This window comes from Asparagus officinalis, chromosome 4 (genome assembly GCF_001876935.1).
Source record: "Asparagus officinalis chromosome 4, Aspof.V1, whole genome shotgun sequence".
Taxonomy (NCBI): domain Eukaryota; kingdom Viridiplantae; phylum Streptophyta; class Magnoliopsida; order Asparagales; family Asparagaceae; genus Asparagus; species Asparagus officinalis.
Window position 1 is genome coordinate 118587413 of NC_033797.1, and position 22808 is coordinate 118610220.

The 22808-nt window shown below is 40.7% G+C and overlaps 1 protein-coding gene across 1 annotated transcript in view; it reads left to right on the top strand.

Moving 5' to 3' along the window:
* The window catches only part of LOC109839209 (phospholipase D gamma 1-like), a 44398-nt gene that overhangs the window by 16976 nt on the left and 4614 nt on the right, over positions 1 to 22808 (top strand). Inside the window, 5 exon segments of the mRNA XM_020407637.1 lie at positions 10346 to 10594; positions 10671 to 10739; positions 10834 to 10981; positions 13135 to 13283; positions 21666 to 21842. Coding sequence (XP_020263226.1) covers positions 10346 to 10594; positions 10671 to 10739; positions 10834 to 10981; positions 13135 to 13283; positions 21666 to 21842 — 792 coding nt within the window.

Here is a 22808-nt window from a genome sequence, read left to right on the forward strand (position 1 = left end):
TAGTGTTCAACTATGTTATCAGGATACTTCTATTATGAAGTCACAAATCCGGCACATATCCATACCTAAACTTCATGACACTCCTTGGGTATATGCATACATTTTTTCAGACATGTACTCAATTGTATGATGTATGTTTTAATTTAAAACACTTGTCATATACTTCTTGGATGTATATCCTATGTTTTATACCCATTTCTCAAAGCTTGTAAAACATGGTTCAGTTTGTTTCAGCCCTTTCCTAATGTTTAAATTATGATTTAAAAGGACCATTTGAATGTCAAGTTAAAAATGAGCAATTTTCAATTTATAATAATCAATATAATAAAAAAACTTAAAAATGTGACAAGAAATTAATTTTAATAACACATGAATTAAAAAAAAGCATAATGATCTCATTTAAACTAATAATTTCAATATAGGGTAAATTGCATTTAAATAACACAATGTTTCCCCGCTATGTCACACTTATATACCACAAGTTGTATTTCGTGTTAGAAAAATACCTTAAGTTGTTAAAAGATTGGCACACATATATTCCCGCGGTCATGGAAAAGTGAAAATTTTCACTTGAATGTTCCTATTTGACACTAGCATGTTAGTTTGATACCTTTCAAACCATTAATATTTCTTACATTTATCATTAGACATAGTCCAATTCTATTTTAAAATAGAATTAACGTAAGTTTGAAATAGGTTTTTTGGTTGATTTAATATCAAATTTAATAGATATTAATAGTTACAAAGCTTTAAATTAGCACGTAAGTATTATAGAGAAACATTCGAGTGAAAATTTGCATGTTTGCATGATCAATGACACTCGTGATAATTTTTTTAAACAATTTATGTATTTTTTGACACAAACAACTTGTGGTACATAAGTGACAGTGGGGAAACATTGTGGTATTTAAGTGCAATTTAACCTTCATTATCAAAGAAGAGAATAAAGAAAATTTGATTTTGTATTTCTTTGATCTCGGTTACAACTTGATTACAAAAGAGAGGAGAACGAAATTGGTTCTTCCTCTTTGTTTAAAACTGGGTTCTTCACGGTGGCGATGGAGTGCCTCCCTCGAGTGCTCGCGTCGAGTTTGCTCTCCGTTGACGATCCGCACGTCTTGATTCACTGGATCGATGTCTTCTCCTCACGATTTGACGTTGTGGAGAACTTGCGTGGCAAGTTTAAAACTCTTAATGAGTTGATAACTCTGATCGAGTTTGAACTCTTGAAAAAGAGTTGATTTGAACCGAAAGTTCGGTTAATAGCCAAGGATCAAAGCTCTCTGTTGCTGAAGTTGAAGATGATCTTCGTTAGAAGATGATGTCGATATCCTCAAAAGCCTGTCTCCAATGGTTGATCCAAGCCAAGAAAAATCGAACCTGTGTGGTTCAGATGCCAAAAATCCAACCTCTAACTCAGTTGAGTTTACTCGCTTTTATAGGGGGATAAGAGGTTGTAACTGCCCTCTAAATCCGCTCCTAAGTGGGCGAAAATTCCTCAGAATCATGGGGAAAAACGATTCTGAAACCGTTCGACTCATATTTGAATGAGTCAAACGCCCAACCTGGCGTTCAGGACCCTAACCTCGCGTCTTAGGATTGAGACGCGAGGTTGGGTGTTGGCTGAACATTGATGAACGCGAGGGTCGCTCGCGTTTTGGTTTGTTGTAGCTTAGAAACGCGGGGGTCGGTGTTGGCTGGACCCTAAGAACGCGAGGGTCACTCACGTTTAGCTTGTTGTAACGCGGGTTCGACCCTGGCGTTTTGATGTTGTAACGCGGGTTCGACCCTGGCGTTTTGATGTTGTAACGCGGGGTTCGACCCTGGCGTTTTGATGTTGAAACACGGGGAGGACCTCCGCGTCTTGCCTTGCAGAGATTATCACCAAGTAATCTCTTTTTGTCATAGCGTTGCAAAGATCATTGTCTTGTAATCTTCGTCTTGGCTCCTTGAGAATATGAGAGTCGTCAGATTGTAACTCCCGATGTTGATTGTGAATGCTGTTGAATTAGAGCTTCCATCAGTTGTCGTGAAGGTCGTCAGATTGTAACCTTCAGCAATCTACGCGAAAGTCTTCAGATTACAGCCTTCTGGAAGTCGTCAGATTGTAACTTCCATCATCGGTGGTTGATGGAGAATAAGCTATCTATTGTGTTTTTTTTTTAGACAGCCTACAGAACCCCCTCCAAAGTTTTCGAAAGTTCGCGGTTGACTGGGACGAATTTTCGGAATACTTTGGATCTTAACTCTGATCTTAGAGCTGTTGATTCCTTATCGTAAATGAGTCGTTCTCTGCACTCGCTTCGAAGGTATCTTGGTTGAAGGAATTTGCCACGTAGGACCTGTGTGAAGGTATGTGCCATAATCCTGCTTCTGGAATGTTGGGGGTGGACCCTGCATTTTGAACTTGAGACGCGGACGTGACCTCGGCGTTTTGAATTTGTAACCCGGGTGTGACCTCGGCGTCGTGATTTTTGTAACACGGGTCTGACCTCAGCGTTTTGAATTTGGAACCCGGGTGTGACCTCGGCGTCGTGATTTTTGTAACGCGGGTCTGACCTCGGCGTTTTAACTTGAGGCATGGAAGTGGCTTCCGTGCATTTTTGACTAAGTTTTTTTGAAACTTGTCTTTAGCTTATCTGTTTCAAGTCTCGGCTCACGTCCATTAAGCTGATGGGCCTTTAAACATGCATAGGATTTTTGGCAAACCCTCAGCCATCAACGGATTTGATAAGCCTTTACCGACTACCGTTTGAATCGGACTAGCATATGGATTGTCTAAGTCCGTTCCCATGTAACGTTATGCTAAGAGAATGAACCCTCTTAGACTTGATGCTATGATTTTGAATACATGGACTTTGTCATTTTTTACGGAAAAAGACTAACCGGCGACGCGTGTTAGGCGTAGGCTTATCCCTACTTAGGATTTGGGATAAAGTTCCCCATGCGTGTAAGGCATGAATTTTGGCGTTATTAATAACAACCTGCTACGATGTTGAATACGTAGACTTTTGTCCTTTTTACGGTCAAAGACTCACCGGCAACGCGTGATTCCCCATGCGTGTAAGGCATGGATTTCGGCGTTATTAATAATAACCTGCCATGATGTTGAATACGTGGGCTTTGCCATTATTGCGGGAATGCGCTACCCGGCAGCATGTGTTAGATGCAGACTTATCTCGAATCAGGGATCGAGATAAAGTCCCCCATGCGTGTGAGGCATGGATTTTGGCGTTATTAATAACGACCTGCTACGATGTTGAATACGTAGACTTTTGTCCTTTTTACGGTCAAAGACTCACCGGTAACGCGTATTAGGCGTTGACTTATCCCTTCTTAGGATTCAGGATAAAATTCCCCATGCATGCAATGTATGGATTCAGAGATTATCAATTTAATGATAATCACTGGCTACGATATTGAAAACGTAGACTTTGTCACTGTTTCTTCCTGTGTTATTCGAAACACTGAAAGAAAATTAGAAGTGCCAGAGGTGTAATATTAACTTGGCATGAGTTTTCACTTAGAGTGAAATTCAGAAATTTTCTTTATTATCACTAGGATAATTCCAGAAAATCTTTAATCCACTGGGGATTTTATAAAGAAAACCTGCTATTCTTGTTGAAAAAGGATTAACAAGTTCATTGGGGAGGGTTTGACTGTTAGAGGTGTGATGTTATGTAGATCTATCGCTCTATTTAAGAGAGTCGATAAGTTAATTTTGTCAGAGGTGAGATATTAACGTGACAATGAAAGATATTGCGATCAAGGCAACTTTGAGGACCTATCGCTCTATTAGAGAGAGTCGATAAGTGGATTGTGTCAGAGGTGTTTAGTATTAACGTGACAAGATTTGTGTTGCGATTGGAGCAACTTTGTGGACTTATCATCCTATTGACGAGGATTGATAAGTGAATTGTTGTCAGAGGTATATTGTTAACGTGACAGGAATGTGTTGCGATTGGAGCAACTTTGTGGAGTTATCATCCTATTGATGAGGATTGATAAGTGGATTTGTCAGAGGTTTGATGTTAACGTGACAAGAGAATGTTGCGATTGGAGCAACTTTGTGAACTTATCATTCTATTGATGAGGATTGATAAGTGGATTTGTCAGAGGTATGATGTTAACGTGACAAGATAATGTTGCGATTGGAGCAACTTTGTGGACTTATCATCCTATTGATGAGGATTGATAAGTGGATTTGTCAGAGGTATGATGTTAACGTGACAAGATAATGTGTTCTTGTGACTTGCATAAGATTTTGGGAATTAGCATCTCGCTGTGGAGACTTGCTAGGTGAGTTTATCATCAGGAACAATGAGTTTTGATACCTGTGATTTGAATTTGATTTTGAAGACTTAGTGTCTTGCTGGGGAAGATTGCGATTTAAGATATCATCCTATGTTCAAGGATTGATAAGTTGATTGTTGTCAGAGGTATATTGTTAACGTGACAAATTGGGAGTGATGCAAGTTGAATGCATACTCTGTGGGGATGATGATCGTCAGAAGTGTAATGTTAACTCGACGATGTGAAAGATTCGTTACTCTTAATCCAATGGATTCCAAGTAGCCAATCCCCAGTCTTGATTAAGACTTAGCAGGGGAAGAAAAAGAGGTAGACAAGACACATCACCTAGTGAAGCACTATCCATGAAGTCAGAATAGAGGCACATCACCAGGTAGGCCATTATCAGATGAGTTTGACTATCAGAGTTAACTGTTAACGTGATAGTCTTATGGACCTGTCATCCTATTGAGAAGAGGATTGACAAGAGAATTTGGAGGGAATGGACTATCAGAGGTAATCATTAACGTGATAGTTTTGATAGACCCGCCATCCTATTTGAAGAGGATTGGTGGGGGAATTTGGAGAAACAAGTTTTGAAGCGGATTAACAAGTTGATGGACGTGATAGTTTTGGTAGATTTTATGGTTGACAGAGGTATTCTATTAAACATAACAACTCAGAAAATTTATTACTTAGAATCCAATGAACTACAAATAAATCAACCCCCAGTCTTGAATAAGTGCATGGGGAAAAAGGGTAGACATGGCACGTCGCCTAGTGAGCTTGACTATCAGAGGTGATTGTTAACGTGATAGTTATTGGAGACCCGACATCCTACTGAAGAAGATTAGCTTCAGTGGTCGTAGTATCTTCCCCTTCTGACTGAGGAGATTGGGCTTGGTCCGATTGCTCAGGTGAAGGTTGGGCTTGGTCCGATTGCTCAGGTTGATCCTGTCTACTTTGTTCTTCAACTTTGATCCTGGCAATAATCTTTTGAGCATGTTCGCCTTGAGAGATTAGTTGTCTCCAGGAACGATATTCTGCAACTCCTATTCGGGCTAGGAGGTCGGTCTGCAAGTTGTGCCGACAGGTCTCTACCAGTGTAGACTGTGTCATACCTGACGAACACCGGAGAGCCATGGTTCGGAACCTTTTGACGAAGGCTTTGACGGATTCCCTCTTCTTCTGCTTAGTGGCGAGAAGGGTATGGATGGAGACTTCTGTATCCTCTTCAAAAAATCTTGACAGGAAGAGTCTCTCTAAATCTGCCCACCTTTAGATACATCCGACAGGTAGTTTCCTGAACCATTCAAAGGCAACTCCCTTAAGGGTGCCAATGAACAATCGAGGCAGTATGGCATCGTTTGATATTACATTCCCAGTCTGTGACTTGAAATGATAAATATGTTGGTTCGGTGATCCCGTGCCGTCAAAAGTTTGTAGCGTCGGGACTTCAAATTTTGGAGGATAAGGGGCTGCATCCCATTCGACAGGATAGGGTTGACAACTCCCTCGTCTTGGAGCTCACTTCTGTTGGCCATGGCATTAAGGCGGGCTTCCAATTCTTCCATTTTGGCAGACTGGAGATTCTGCTCGTTCTCAGTCTCTCTTCCTTCATCAGAGGAAGATTCTAGGTTGTGGGCTTCTTGGTCAGAAGCCGTGTCATCAACCACTTTTCCCTTCCCTTTGCTTGTGTGAGGTCGGGACGAAGACGTTCTTTCCCTTCGGGAAGATTCTTGCCTGAGTGGCGAATCTGTCTTCTGAGATTTGGCCTTGTCTGTGACAATTTGAGTCAACAGGGCCATGAGTTCATTGATGGCCTCTTGCTGAGATTTGAGCATGGCCTCCTGCTCATCAAGTCTCTTCGCGAGATCTTCATGGTTTCCCGTCATATAAGCGTAGCTCTCATGTTCAACAAAAGAGCTTGATGACTGGGACTCTGCAATGGCTGAGTGTTCATCATCGGAATTGGTTCCTCTGGCTAACCTCCGATAATTGACAGGGAGAATGGTTCCTGTTCGCGTCCGAGTGCGTTGGTAGACTCCTTCAAACTCGTTAGCGATTTCTCTGACGCTTGGAGAATGATCTGTCTCTGACTCGTCAGAACTCAGGGTTGATGATCTCCCTCTACCAACCATGTTAGAAGTGACTCCAAGGTATTCATCCTTGGCTCTTGGTGAATATGGATCTGGTTGAGATGCCTTGAATCCATAAACTTCTTATATCCGCCCCTCAACCTAGTCGCGCTACGCAGAGTATTCGGGGGTCTCGCTGCCCGGTCAGCGAGCCGGGGGTCCAGGGGGCGGCGCGCCCCTGGCCAGGGGGTCCGGGGGGGATGGTATACCCCCCGGCGGGGTTCGGGGCAGCGCCCCGAAGCTCCACGGTACACACCAGGCTCAATATTAGATTTGGCACTTGGGACGCGAGGGTCGTGTCTGGCACTTGAGACGCGAGGGTCACGTTTAGCACTTAGGACGCGAGGGTCGCGTCTGGCACTTAAGACGCGAAGGTCGCGTTTGGCACTTGAAACGCGAGGGTCGCGTTTTGGTTTGGCGACATGAGGGTCGCGTTCTTCATTGTCGACGCGAGGGTCGAGTTTTGACTGGGAAACGCGAAGTTGAAGTTCGCGTTCAATGTAGACTTGAGGTCCGCGTTTTGGAAGTAAAACGCGCCATTGAGGGCCGCGTTCAATCTGGTTCTCGCGAAGCTCATGTTTGGGCTCAGGGTCGCGTTTGGGCTCACGAACGCGAAGTTCGCGTTGGTTGGAGAATCGACTTTCTCGAAGTTGTGCTCGTCGCTGAGACCTTCTTCTTCGCCGAGCAGCGTTCTTCTTGGCCTGTTTTAAGGCTTTTGCAGAGGCATCATCGGCGTTTATGGAGCTCGTCTCCTCTCTAAGCCGTTTATGGCCTGAAGCACATCGTGTTGACGCGGATGTGGGACATTCAACTCGCTGGGCGAGTTCGGCTGAGGCTAAGCTCGCTCCTGAAGCAGAGTGACTGTTCGACAAATTGCGGCCAAAGGAGAGGACTTTCTTCGGCACTCCAGCAACAGTTAGAGATTTATTCTCCTTGGAGACTTTGTGGATCTTGCGCATAGCCTTGGGGCTAAGGGATCCGGAAGAGATAGCCTCCTCAAACTTGGCTTGATCAAACTCTACCACGAGAGTTTCGACAGTTATTCCAGTGAGATGAACATCGGATTGCACCACCACTTCTTCGTCACAGAAGCTAGTCCCCAGCGGAGTCGCCATCTTTTGTATGTAGGAAAAATTGCAATGAAAAGAACAAAGAAAATTGATTTGTATTCCTTTGATTCCGATTACAATTCGATTACAAAAGAGAGGAGAACGAAATTGGTTCTTCCTCTTTGTTTAAAACTGGGTTCTTCACGGTGGCGATGGAGTGCCTCCCTCGAGTGCTCGCGTCGAGTTTGCTCTCCGTTGACGATCCGCACGTCTTGATTCACTGGAACGATGTCTTCTCCTCACGATTTGACGTTGTGGAGAACTTGCGTGGCAAGTTTGAGAACTCAGAACGAGTTTAGAAGAACTCTGTAAAAGAGTTGATTTGAACCGAAGATCGGTTATAAGCCAAGGACAGAGGCTCCCTGATGCTAATCTGGCGTTCAGAACCCAACTTCGCCTCTTAGAATTGAGACGCGAAGTTGGGTGTTGGCTGAACATTGATGAACGCGAGGGTCGCTCGCGTTTTGGTTTGTTGTAGCTTAGAAACGCGGGGGTCGGTATTGGCTGGGGCTAACCCTTAACTCAGTTGAGTTTGTTGAGTTTTTATAGGGGGATTAGAGGTTGTAACTGCCCTCTAAATCCGCTCCTAAGTGGGCGAAAATCCCTCAGAACGTGGGATAACGGTTTTGAGGCTGTTCGGCTTGTGTTTGAACAAGTCAAAACGCCCAATCTGGCGTTCAGAACCCAACTTCGCCTCTTAGAATTGAGACGCGAAGTTGGGTGTTGGCTGAACATTGATGAACGCGAGGGTCGCTCGCGTTTTGGTTTGTTGTAGCTTAGAAACGCGGGGGTCGGTATTGGCTGGACCCCTAAGAACGCGAGGGTCGCTCACGTTTAGCTTGTTGTAACGCGGGTTCGACCCTGGCGTTTTGATGTTGTAACGCGGGTTCGACCCTGGCGTTTTGATGTTTGTAACTCCCGATGTTGATTGTGAAGGCTGTTGAATTAGAGTCGTCAGATTGTAACTCCCGATGTTGATTGTGAAGGCTGTTGAAGTAGAGCTTCCATCAGTTGTCGTGAAGGTCGTCAGATTGTAACCTTCAGCAATCTACGCGAAAGTCTTCAGATTACAGCCTTCTGGAAGTCGTCAGATTGTAACTTCCATCATCGGTGGTTGATGGGGAATAAGCTATCTATTGTGTTTTTTTTTAGACAGCCTACAGCCACATCATTGTGTATGAGAGAATTCTCTCGTATGCATATGATACCCATTAGCCTTATATACACACACCCCCCCCTATTTTGTTGTTCTTTATATTTTACAAATTTGATGCGTCTTGTGCTCGTATCCGCTCCCGTATTGATGGTCGTACTTGTTTTTATGCAACTTAGGTATTCAAAAACACAATCTACCCTATCTTCATCAAGAAAATACTCATCAAATGAAGCTATCCATAATTAGAAAATTCTATTAATCAAGGTCTTCATTTCTAATCCTATTTTCACCTAAGAATCCTCATGAAATTAAAACTATCCATCATTAAGAAAACTGTGATACTCAAATACCTCATTTTTTATAATCATTTTTTATATAAAAGGGTTCTTCGAGATTAGAAAATTATCAACTGTGCCCTTCAAAATCCAAAACTACATATAGTCCCTTGAAAATCCAAAAGTTACAAACAACCCTTTGAGATCTAAAAATATAAACACCTCCCTGAAAAATCTGAAAATCCAAACAGACCCCTTAAGAATAAAAAATTTGCAAATAACCCATTTGAATCCATAATTTGTGAATAAATCCCTAAAAAATCTAACAATTACAAACAACACAATAAAACTTAGAAAATTATAAATTGTCCGCCTTAAAATCCAAAAATTACGAACAATACCTAAAAAATTTGAAATTCACTGTCTTCTGAAAAGTTCAAAAATTACAAATAATCCCTGAAATTTTACAAGAAATTCCCCTCAAAATTTTAAAACCAGCCCCTTGAAAATTTAGAAAATTAAAACTAGCCTCTTGAAAAGTTTACAACTACATCTATGAAAATTGTTAAAATAAGATGCATCCTACTTAAAATTTTGAAATAATACAAAATACTCCATAATTTTTTTTTTCAAAAAGCCTTAAAAGTTTAAAAAATTAGAAACACCTCTGAAAAATCTGAAAATTACAAAATGCCCATGAAGTAGCAAAAAAACCCTGAAGATTAAAAAATTAGAAATAAAACCCTGAATAATCCAAAAACTAAAAACAACACATAAATTTTTAGGGTTACTTCCATATTAATAATCCCTCAAATCTTCAATACCAGTTTCTAACTAGATATCCTGACATCTCAGCTTTAAAAAAAATCAAATTCTAAAAAACTAACTAATTTGATCTTCAAGATGTCCTGCATTATTAACGCATTCGAAGGACGTATAAACCAGCCTATATGAACCAAAGGAATCAAAACAATTAGTTCAAGCATGGGTATAATAATTGTCACTGTAAAAATTGTTAACGTATATGAGAAAGACAAGTTGTTTTCACTTTTATTTACTGTCCACCTATTTGGTCTGGCATATATCTATAGATTGTATGATTTGCAGGCTTCTCATAGTAATTACTCCTTTGATTTACTACGTTTATATTTTCATTTGATCTGAGCTTGCAGCTTAAGAAATTACCTAAAACAAACACTGAACAATAAAATTGATTAGAAGATGACGAAAACAACTACATTAATATCATATCTAGGCAAATAACCATCACAATTATCTATGTTCAACGCTCTGTGGTAGCATTGTTATGTTCCATCTTATTCTAGTCGGATAAATGTTGCTTGCACTTATTATTTATGAATTGTATCTCCTTGTTAGGTTCCTGTAGTCAATGGTCCAAGAGAACCCTGGCATGATTTGCATACTAGAATTGATGGTCTAGCAGCTTACGACGTTTTGACAAATTTTGAAGAACGGTGGTTAAAGACAGCAAAACGCCATGGAATAAAGAAAATAAAGAAGTCTTATGATGACGCCTTGCTTAATATTAGTAGAGTCCCAGAGATTTTAGGTATGCATGAGTCACCATATATAAACGATACTGATCCTGAGACTTGGCATGTGCAGGTATGATATGTTTAAGTTTATACGAAATTATTAATTGTTCTGTTTGCTTTGTGTCTTACCTGCATTACTGTCTCAGATCTTCCGCTCAATCGATTCAAATTCTGTCAAAGGTTTTCCTAAGGATCCAAAAATTGCTACTAGCAAGGTAAATCATTATCTGACTAGGTGTAGACAAGATTTGTGTATCTTTTCATTGCAGTTTTTTATTTAAACTTAACTGGTGAATTTTTTTGCTACAGAATCTAATATGTGGTAAAAATGTACTGATTGACATGAGCATACATACTGCTTATGTCAAGGCCATACGTGCTGCCCAACACTTCCTTTACATTGAAAACCAGTACTTTCTTGGTTCATCATACAATTGGGATTCAAACAAAGACCTAGGTAAGCATGACCAGCTAGGTGTGTTATGATGAAATGCATGTGTTTAACTTAGTTGAGCTTTGGATTTGTCTGTTTACCATTAGCATAAGCTCTTCTTGGTGAAATTTTGTTATAATAGCGTCATTTCTTTTTCATAATAAGATTAACGATTTGTTTATATTAGAGTGAAAGTTATCATGGTATAGAATGTAAAGTCCACCCCATGTAATGCTGGATATCTTTTCTTTTGAAGTGGGTAAGTTTGAGATAGAGAATATGGAGATGAACCCTATCCTTTAGCAGTGGCATCCCATGGTTATTGGGTTAAATTTTTTGAAAATTTGAAATCATATGGATTTGAAAATTTGAATTTTTTTGTTTCTTATTTAATTTTAATCATTTAGATAAGATGAGATTAGGCTAGAGATAGATTTGGTCAGTTCTTATCAATTTGTTAAAACTTGAATTATTAGACTTTGTCTAGTATTTAGTTAGTTGAGATTTAGTTATCGTATAGAAGACTTTGACTTAACTAGAGCCAGAAGCTACATTATGCTGATTGAGAACACCAATGAATTAGTTTTCGTCTGTTTATTCTTGACCACTTGATTATAAACCTTATTCCTGTGACAGTGACATTCCCTATTTTTCCACTCTTTATCTTTCAGAATCTTCATAATTTTGCTATTCTCAAATTATTACCATGTCTCTGGCATAATTATGTTATTCAATGCATGTACTTTTTCCTTTTATGCAATTGTTCTAAGTTTGCAGTGCACTTGTTAACTTGGGGTCATGTACAGCTAATCATTTGTTATCAATTAGTATGTTAATAGGATGATTGCTCAACAGAACAGAGCAAAATGTGAAGCAATTAAGATATCATTTTGTTGTATGACACTTGTTTAAAATGATATTTTGTGGCTTCAGCGAGCCAATAACGATCACTTAATGTTCTAATGGACATTGTAGGAAGATCATGTGTTTGCCTCTTGTGAAGGGCACTAATCATGAACTCTCTTTTCATTGCAAGTATGCAAATGTTTTCCTGATGAAAAAGAGGGCAGCTAATTCAAGGACCAAAAGGCACACATTTTGTGCTTATAGATCTAACTGTGAACCTCTATGCAGGACCATAACTAGGTGGCAGCATATTGTTATGCTTACACTATTCACCAGCCGAATAGAAACTGTATTATGGTGTGTAGGTCATGAGTCATTTAGACTAACTAAATTTGGAAAACCTCAAGAATTATTCTGTTAACTTTGACACAGAATATGGTTCATCCGCCGTTGTCATTTTTAAATTTGAATAAAGTGGTCAGTGCTACTTCACTGATAAGGGATTTGCAGTTAGATTAGTTGCTTCTGAATTCAACTGATCAAGGTAATACTTGTGGTAATGTATTCCCCTTCAACTGGCCCTTGGTTGCCAGCTCATGGATCTCAAATTTATAGAATTCTCATCATTAAGTTTCTCTCTGTAATTGGAAGGACCTTCGTTGGAAGCAACAGAAGCTGATGCATGTGTATATTCAATGCCAGCTGCCTTCTTAATCTTTTGAAATATTGAAGATAATTTTGTATTCTTGACATGCTCCTGCTGGGGCTAAAACATCATCTTTGTGGTAGAGGATATGTAAGCTCCAGCTCCATGCGAGTTTTCCCACACTCAATTTGGTGTGAGACACATGTCAATAATAGAAGAGTTGGGCTACAATTACTAGTTTTATTTCCTTATGCAGTTATAAAGACAATACAATGCATAAATTCAACTGTTAATATATTGACCAAATCAAAGTACTATGCAAGAAAAGTCAGTATGACATTGCAGTTTCAGTTTCCTGTTACCTCTTTATGCAATTATCCCTATTAGAAGTACATGTTGTCGTCAGCCTGTGGCTACTTCATATATTTCCTACTACATGTTTCATGTTTCTTATTGCCAGGTTATAAAAGATGTTTTCATGTTTATCGCTCAAGGAGACTTCTCCGATATTTGTTAAATCTAGTCCTTTCTTTAGCCAACTTTTAAGCATTCTGTCTGCTGTTCATCCTATGGCAAGCACTACTTCAAGTATACTGATCTAAACAGGATGCTTTTGGTTTCTCTATGTTTAACGCATGAAGTTCTTATATAGCTGTAATTGCTAAGAAAATTTTCTGCCTTGCAGGTGCAAACAATCTGATACCAATTGAAATAGCCCTTAAAATTGCAAATAAAATTAAAGCTAATGAGAGATTTTCTGCATATATAATTGTTCCTATGTGGCCTGAGGGTAACCCAACAGGTGCTGCTACACAACGAATTCTCTATTGGCAGGTTAGCCCTGGTTCTGAAGTATATCCTGTGTGATAAAACTACTGCTGCCTATATTTGATTACTCATGGGATTAGAGTTTGAGCATTTGCAATGCATATGTATTTACAATTTTGTTTTAAATCTATGGAATGACATCATGAAAAGAAAAGAAGAATTGTGATATTGTTTGATAAGAGTGCAAAACCCAATATATTGGGTCTGCTTTTAAGAATAAGTGTATAAATTATTTGTAATTAAACATTAAGTTTATTGTGAGATTTTTGTGCTAAAAAGAGGCAAGGATAGCCATACAAGGAAGTGTACATTTTCTCTATGTGAATAATAGATGTTATCCATAACAATTATACTCGAATTGTAAGAGTTTAAATATATAGATGGTGTCAAACTATATAGATGGTGTCACGAGCATGACATAGACTTTTAAGGGTACATGATGTAGGTCAGCTTTCTCTTGGAATATCTAGGAGGAACAAATAAAGCAATAAAAATGGTTAAAGCGCTGTCAAGTATTAGGTTTTTTTTATTTTGGTATAAATTTTCTCGTAGCTATGTCTATAAGGAGACATATTATTTTTAGAAATCTTAATTGATTTTGAGATCTTTTTTAAAACCAAGTTATAAGGAGACAAATTTATATTGTGTAAGTGGATCAATTCGACGATTTAAATTTGAAGTCAAGAAGGAGGAATTGTTGCGCGCAGTGGAAATTTCGGCAGCACTTCGGCAGCACAACAAGAGAGTCAGGTCGCAATAAGAATTCTTGTTTCTTAAAGGGAACAAGAATCTGAAGCCTAATATCCCATCAAAGTGGGATATTTGCTCTTCCTCTCGTCAGCTCTAGGACTGCGCGTCGAGTGAACCTAAAAGCTATTACAAATCACACAAATAACGAGACAACCAATTTTTACGTGGTTCGGCAAATTGCCTACGTCCACGGGGCAAGGAGGGGGGAGATCTACTAATAAAGGGAGAGAATACAATTAGGGTTTACAATCACTCAATCTAAACCCTCACACAAACTCTCAGATCCCTCACACAAAATCTCTCTACAAAAGGGATGCACAAAACCCTAACAAAAGTACAAAAGGACTGCACACAAAATCACAAAATCAAAGACGTGTTTCCTTGCTACAGTCGCTTTTCCCTCTGCTTTGCATCAACACCTTTTGCCGCCCCTGTTCATGCTCAGCCGAAAACAATCAAATCTCCTGCACCTTAAAACCTAATAAACAATTGTTTATATATAGGCATGTATAGTTATCGGGTGGGCCTGGTAATTCGGGTCTTTGGGTGTTCACGAAAAAACACCTCACACAATTTGCTCACGTGTGGTCCCGACTCATTCACGTTCACAATTCTCCACCTCGGTGAAGTTTTCTCAAAACTGAGCCGACACCAAAGCAACCAAAACGTTCACAATTCTCCACCTCGGTGAAGTTTTCTCAAAACTGAGCCGACACCAAAGCAACCAAATGTCCTAATTGTTGTGACCAGTACGAACTCAATCCACAACATGTCGAGAACCCGAACGAGAGTCCAAACAATCCCACCCCCATCAAAATCAACTAATCCAAACCGGCTGCATCTGAAAGACTGCCTACGTATCCTCTTGCCCAAGGAATCAAGTCGAACGTAGTTCATCCAAATAGCCGTCAACGGCCTCAACAATCACGAATATGCAACAAGTTTCGACAATGATCAAACTTGTTGCTTGGAACCACCTTAGTGAGCATATCCGCCGGATTATCCTTCGTGTGGACTTTCACAATTTCCACATCGCCATCTTCAAGAACATCTCGAACGAAGTGATAACGAACGTCAATGTGCTTCGTTCTCGCATGAAAAACCTGATTCTTCGCCAAATAGATAGCACTCATGCTATCACAATGAATAGTGACGGACCTCTGCGATATACCAAGTTCCTCCAAAAGTCCTCGAAGCCAAATAGCCTCCTTCACAGTCAACGTAACCGTCATATACTCTGCTTCCGTCGTAGACAAAGCCACCGTAGACTGTAAGGTGCATCTCCAACACACCGGCGCACGGGTCAAAGTGAACACATACCCCGTCGTAGACCGGCGCTTATCCAAATCCCCGGCATAATCCGAATCAACATAACCAATGCATAACTGCCCACCTATAGTGTCCCGCTCATAAACTAAACCAACATTGAGTGTACCTTGAATGTACCTCAAAATCCATTTCACAGCGTCCCAATGACCCACTCCTGGATCATGCATGTATCTCGAAACCATGCTTACTGCCTGTGACAAATCTGATCTCGTACATACCATTGCATACATCAAGCTCCCTACCGCACTCGCATATGGAGTCTTCGACATCAACTCACGATCTTCAACTGACTTTGGTGAAAGACCAGCTGAAAGCTTCAAATGAGCTCCCAAAGGTACAAACTGGCTTTGTATCCATGCTAACATGGAATCGCTGTAGAATCTTCTTCAAATAAGCCACTTATGTCAAACAAATTCTGCCCTTATTCTTGTCTCTACCGATCTCCATCCCTAAAATACGCTTCGCCTCGCCCAAGTCCTTCATCTCAAACTCATTTGAAAGCTAAACTTTCAACTCATCTATAGCCGACCTGGAAATAGAGGCAACCAACATATCATCGACATAGAGCAACAAATAAATGTACGCACCTCCTTTCAACTTGCGAAAATATACGCAAGGATCAAACTGGCTCCGAGTGTACGAATGACCAATCATAAAACCATCGAATCGCCTATACCACTGTCGAGGAGACTGCTTCAAACCGTATAGCGATTTCTTTAGCCTGCAAACCAACTTATCTTTCCCTGCAGCTCGGAATCCCAATGGCTGAGTCATATATATTTCTTCATCAAGATCACCATGAAGAAATGCCGTCTTCACATCCAACTGATCTAACTTCAAACCATACTGTGCCACCAAAGCTAGCAAAATCCGAATCGAAGAATGCTTCACCACCGGGGAGAAAACCTCATTATAATCTATTCCTTCCTCCTGTGCATAGCCCTTCGCAACCAACCTAGCCTTGAATCTCAACGGAGTGCCTTCAATGCCCTCCTTCTTCGTGTATACCCATTTGCAACCAATTGCCTTCCGCCCCTTTGGAAGCTCAACAAGCTCCCATGTATCGTTCTTATGAAGAGATTCCATCTCCTCCTGCATAGCCACCTGCCACGAATCAGCCTCCGAACTCTGTTCGGCCTCTCTGAATGTAGTAGGCACTAACTCATCGATACTCTCCACCGAAAGTACATACGCAACTGTGTCGGCATACCGTACTGGTATCTGTATGTTTCTCCTCTGTCTCCGAGCCGCAATCGAATCCTGAACCTAAGCCGTCGGTTCTTGATCTTGCACATTTGTACTCGTATCCCCCGTGTCACTGTCGTGCTCGCCTGGCGTCACCTCAGTCGGCACCTGCATGGATACTGTACCATCTGGACAATGTGGAGCTGCATCGATCTCCACCACCTGCGATATCTCCTCCGTCGGATCGCTCTCCACCTGATGAGAGCTGGGAAGCTTCAAGATAGAAGCCTCATCGAATGTGACGTCCCTACTCAGCACAATCTTCTTATCCACTGGATCCCAAAGCTTGTATCCCTTGACACCACACTTGAATCCTACAAATATGGCCTTCCTAGCTCGAGGTTCCAATTTATCAGTTTTAACATGATAATATGCAGGGCACCCAAATACTTTGAGCTGGTCATAATTGTGTGCTGGCTTTTCCGACCACATCTCCATAGGGGTTTTCCCCTCAATCGCAGATCAATCGCAGATGAAGGTAGCCTATTAATGAGGTGGCTCGCATATGTAAGTGCTTCAGCCCAAAAGATCTTCTCCAAACCACTCTGCGACAATAAGCATCGGATCTTCTCCAGTAAAGACCGATTCAACCTCTCTGCCACCCTATTTTGCTGCGGTGTATGACTAACTGTGAAGTGCCTCTCTATGCCCTCGTCTCGACATAGCTGCAGAAAGGGGTCTGATATGTACTCACCACCGTTGTCGGATCGCAACGTCTTGATCTTTCTCCCAGTCTGTAGTTACAATCTCTTCTTCCACTCCACAAACAAATCTAGGACTTCACTCTTCTTCGTCATGGTGTACACTCAACAACGCCTAGAATAGTCATCTACAAAAGTGACGAACAAATGTCTATCACCAAGTGATGCAGTCTTGGTGGGACCCCAAACGTCTGTGTGCACGTAATCCAGGATGCCCCTCGTCTGATAAATGGCAGTCCCGAACTTCACCTTCGTCTTCTTGCCAAGAACACAGTGCTCACAGAACTCAATCTTCCCACTCTTGGCTCCCTTCAATAGCCCCTGCTTGCACAATGCCTGCAGTGACTTTTTACCTGTGTGCCCCAATCTATAGTGCCAAAGTCTGCTCATGTCCGCTTCTGAAATAGCCGAAACAACCTGGCCAATCTCGATGCTTCCCTTTAGATAATACAAATTTCGATTGCGGACTCCCCTCATCACCACCAATGATCCCTTAGTAACCTTCGCTACAGCGTTTTCGAAAGTCACCTTGAATCCCTTCGCCTCCAAAGCTCCAACTGAGATAAGATTTTTCTTCAGTTGAGGAACAAATCTCACCTCCTTCAACTCACAGACTACTCCATCGTGCATCCTAATCCGTACGGTACCTATCCTATAAACACCACAGGATTGATCATTTCCCATGACAACAACGCCCCCGTCAACTTTCTCAAAAGATGCAAACCAGTCTCGCCTAGGGGTCACATGAAAAGTAGCGCCGGAATCAAGCATCCAATCTGATGCATCCACATGGTTCACCTCCGGAGTAATCAGTAGAGAAAAGCACGAATCATCGGAATCATCGCCTTTCGCAATATTCACCTCATTGGCCTTCGGGCCCTTTTTCTTGCCATTCTCTTTCTCCTTGAGCTTCGGGTAGTCTCTCTTCCAATGTCCCTGCTCCTTGCAGAATGCACATTGGTTCTTTGTTAATTGGTGGCGGCCTCTAGACTTTGATCTTCCTCTATTACCACCTTTCGGATATGGGCTTCTACCTCTCGTCGACAAGGCCTCTCCTGAAGTACTAGCTCGGGAAGTCTACTTGTCCTTCCTCCTCAAATCGTAATTTGTCAAAGCGTTAGTCACTTCACTATAGCTGATAGAAGATCTCCCGTTCAACAAAGTGAGCACGAAGGTATCATACTCCTCATCCGGTAAGGAGCCCAACAAAATAATCGCCTTGTACTCATCCGATATCTTCTCATCAACATTCGCCAAGTCCGACAATAACTTAGTGTAGTTGTTCACATGAGCCGCTAGCGAGGTGCCTCTGGACATCTGAAATCTGAAGAGTCTTCGCAGCAAGTGCAACCTGTTCTCAACACTCTTTGTGAGATACTTGTTGAGAATTTCCCACATCTTCATTGCAGACGTCACCCCAATCACATCATATTTTAGTTCCTGTTCTAAACAGGACCTGATCACCCCACACGCGTTCCTATTTATTTTCTCCCATACCGCCTCTTCATATTTAGGTGGCCTCTCGTGGACCATGATGGTCTCTTCTAAATTCTGAGCATTGAGCGCATCCTGTACGTCGCTCATCCACAAACCAAAGTTGATTTTGCCGTCATACTTCACCACACTAATCTTAGTATTTTGAAAACCAACTTGTATTGTACTCGCCATCGACTTGCTGCTTTCACCTTCTTCTCCCATTGCAAACTAACTCCAATTTGTAGAGAAAGAACAATTTTGATAGAATTAGGAACCACCCAACTGAACCCTAGATCGGATTCCAAATAGATCTCCTATCCACACGAGGAAAGCGAAATCTCCAACGGCAACTTCTAATGCTATCTCCACCGAAGCCGAGAACTCCAAGAACTAAGCTTCACACAAGAATCTTCCTCTCTGATACCACTTGTTACGCGCGCAGCACTTCGGCAGCACAACAAGAGAGTCAGGTCGCAATAAGAATTCTTGTTTCTCAAAGGGAACAAGAATCTGAAGCCTAATATCCCATCAAAGTGGGATATTAACTCTTCTTCTCGTCAGCTCTAGGACTGCGCGTCGAGGGAACCTAAAAGCTATTACAAATCACACAAATAACGAGACAACCAATTTTTACGTGGTTCGGTAAATTGCCTACGTCCACGGGACAAGGAGGGGGAAGATCTACTAATAGAGGGAGAGAATACAACTAGGGTTTACAATCACTCAATCTAAATCCTCACACAAACTCTCAGATCCCTCACACAAAATCTCTCTACAAAAGGGATGCACAAAACCCTAACAAAAGTACAAAAGGACTGCACACAAAATCACAAAATCAAAGACGTGTTTCCTTGCTACAGTCGCTTTTCCCTCTGCTTTGCATCAACACCTTTTGCCGCCCCTGTTCATGCTCAGCCGAAAACAATCAAATCTCCTGCACCTTAAAACCTAATAAACAATTGTTTATATATAGGCATGTATAGTTATCGGGTGGGCCTGGTAATTCGGGTCTTTGGGTGTTCACGAAAAAACACCTCACACAATTTGCTCACGTGTGGTCCCCGCTCATTCACGTTCACAGGAATCCACTACAAAAACCTGCTTGCTTAGGGAATCAAACTGTTCCTTCTATTGTCAAGTTCCGGTGCGCTCTCTTCACCAAGGTTACACAAATCGATCAAAGTCATCTGTTTTCTCTGTTGAGAAAGAGGTTTCGAGTCTCCTTACTTATCCCCGAGCCTTAAGCCGGTCTTTAGACAAGATGAAATAATATCATATATGTTTGGTACCAGAAAGGAGTCTGCGAGTCTATGCTAATGCCAAGATAAAGTCGATATGGCGAACTGTCATGTGAAGGCCCGGCGGACATAGTGGTTGTGCACGCGAGGTAGAAGGAATGTCATCCAGCGTTCACTATTGGCAAAAAAAGCAAAGAGAGTCCAATGATAAGGGGGATTATAAAACAAAAAAGAAAGAAGTCTCCATAAATGCCAGATATATCAAAGGGAACTTCAAATCTTGCCAGGCTAGGAGTTGAAGAGGTACCTGCACATGAATGATGCATACAATCCCCTATTGCTATCTATAATAGAATATCCCTAATGTTGGAATAGCAGCTGTGTTTCTTGCTCTTAGCCTTCGAAAAGGGCTCTGATTCGAACTTGATCGTGGGAGGTTTGGTTTCAACTTGTTCGGGTTTTTGGGATGGAGAGCTTGACCAAGGGCTTGATCTTTCTTTTAGGAGCTAAACGTAAGTCGACGGCGGGCTGAGCGCCGCCGTATCAAGCTTTGTCGATGATTGATCGGGGATGAGAGTTTAGGTTTTTTTTTTTCCGTTCTCCAAGACTTCCTCAAAGAGTTCGCTCAACCCCATTTAAGACTAAATGGGCCAGGGTCAGTTCTTGTCAACCCGTATTGACCCATCTAATAAATGGGTCAACCCGGGTTGACCAGTTTATGACTCGACCCATATAACTTAACCCATATCCATTGTAAACGGGTCGGGTCCAGTTAGATTGATGGGTCAGGATATAAATTGCAAACCCTAGATGGGGTGAGTTGGAGGGGATTACTGGAAGGTGGGGATGATTTTAGTACGGAGGGAGGTGAATCTGGAATTATTCCAGTTAGATCATTTTGTAATTAGAGTTAATCAAATATTATTTCATAATTTAGTTGCTTAATAAAATGTAATGAAGGTAGTAAGTAGATTCTCTAACATTTAGCTTGGGTGGTGAAATTGAAGAAAATAATTTGGGGGACAAATTAGAAGGAAACTAAAATTAACTATAATTGTAGGGTGAAAAACACACAAAAACTAAGGATTTTTTTTAGATTGTGTGGTGCAACTTGGGTGTGAAGCCCTAGTTTTGAAGGTGCAAGGCCGTGGTTAGCATGAAAACCATTGATCTGCTATAGCCATGTTACAATTGAGATTGATTAGATACAAAAAGAGAATCAATGATTCTAAAAACGCCAAAAACCGGTTTTTTTCCTTATTCCTTTTATCTCCCATCGTCCCACATGATAAAGGAATAGATGAAGTAAAAAGAAGAAAATGATGTTTGAAAAAATTTACTATTAAATTGTTGACTCTAATAGAAATTTCCTTGTACCTTTATCCATAAGAGACAAAGTATTAGTTATAAATAATTAATTAGACATATAAAAAGGAGAAAATTATGTTTTTTATTGTTTGGTGCAATCTTCGATATGACCTTAGTTTTTGAAGTTGTAAAACTTAATTGGTGTTCATAATGAGACCATATAATTAGGATGCTAAAGTCTATCATTATCACTTATTTAAGCAGTTAGTTATTATGGTCATTGGTCACTAAAAAAATCAATGCTATATTACAATTAATTTTGTAAATCCATATTTTTGCAGAAAAAGACAATGCAAATGATGTATGAAACAATTTACAAAGCTTTGAAAGAAGAAGGCCTCGAGGAGACATATGAACCTCAAGATTATTTAAATTTCTTCTGCCTTGGTAACCGGGAGGTCTCAGACCAAGAAGACGCTCAAACTGGAAGTCCTGCTGCACCAGCAACATCTCCCTTGGTAAGTATCCATAGTTTAAAGAATATTTTCCCTTTCACTTTCTATCAAGGATAAGGTAGACTTGTGACATATTTTGAATCTTCTTACGATATAAAGTAAACATTGTACTGGTCTTCTTTTCTATGTACTGGAAAATGTTTGTCATGCACGTGTACTTGTGGTTATGTCTATTTATATTGAGTATTTTCTTGAGAGTTATCGCATATGAAAAAAAGGCAAGCTCCGTCTACAAACAAATAATAATAGAACTAAAATGTATTTAGTGATTCTTGATATAGAAAGATGCAACTGAGATATTCTTTAGCGCTAGTTAGCAATAAAGAGCTATTTTTGTCTTCATCAACATTAATTTAATTTGGATGATGACTCCAAAAATTCCAGAAGAGTTACAAATTTTATTTTATACAAAACACTTGTACACCTTATGTAGTGATCAAATATGTTATTAGAAAACTAACTTTTGACATATTACACAGTGGTCTGAATCTTAGGAAATTACACAGTGGTCTGAATCTTTGGGTGCCCACAATGGTAGCCTAAATGATACATTTAAGACTACACCCTAATTTTTAAAATTTCTAATTAACATTTAATTAAATCTCTAGTTATAACCCTTAAACCCTAGTTACGGAGAAAGAGATATGGGGAGGAGTCGCTGGCGGATAGCCTACGTCAAGGTTGGATAGAGGAGGGATTGCTGGCAGTGGTTAGCAAGTAGAGCTAGAGGAGGGAGGGAGAGAGTTCCCACGACGATGGTCACTAATGACGATGCAAAATCATGCCTCTATACAAAACTCTGGTGATTTTCCCACCAACGCCTCAACTTATTGAGTAATGATGCTGATTGTGATGAGTAAGTGTCCATCATCTATGACATGTTGCGAGTGATGGTAGGCTTGAAGAAGATGTCAATTGAAAATTGATGGTATAGGCAAAACGATTAGGTGTTTAGTTCTACTTAATGGT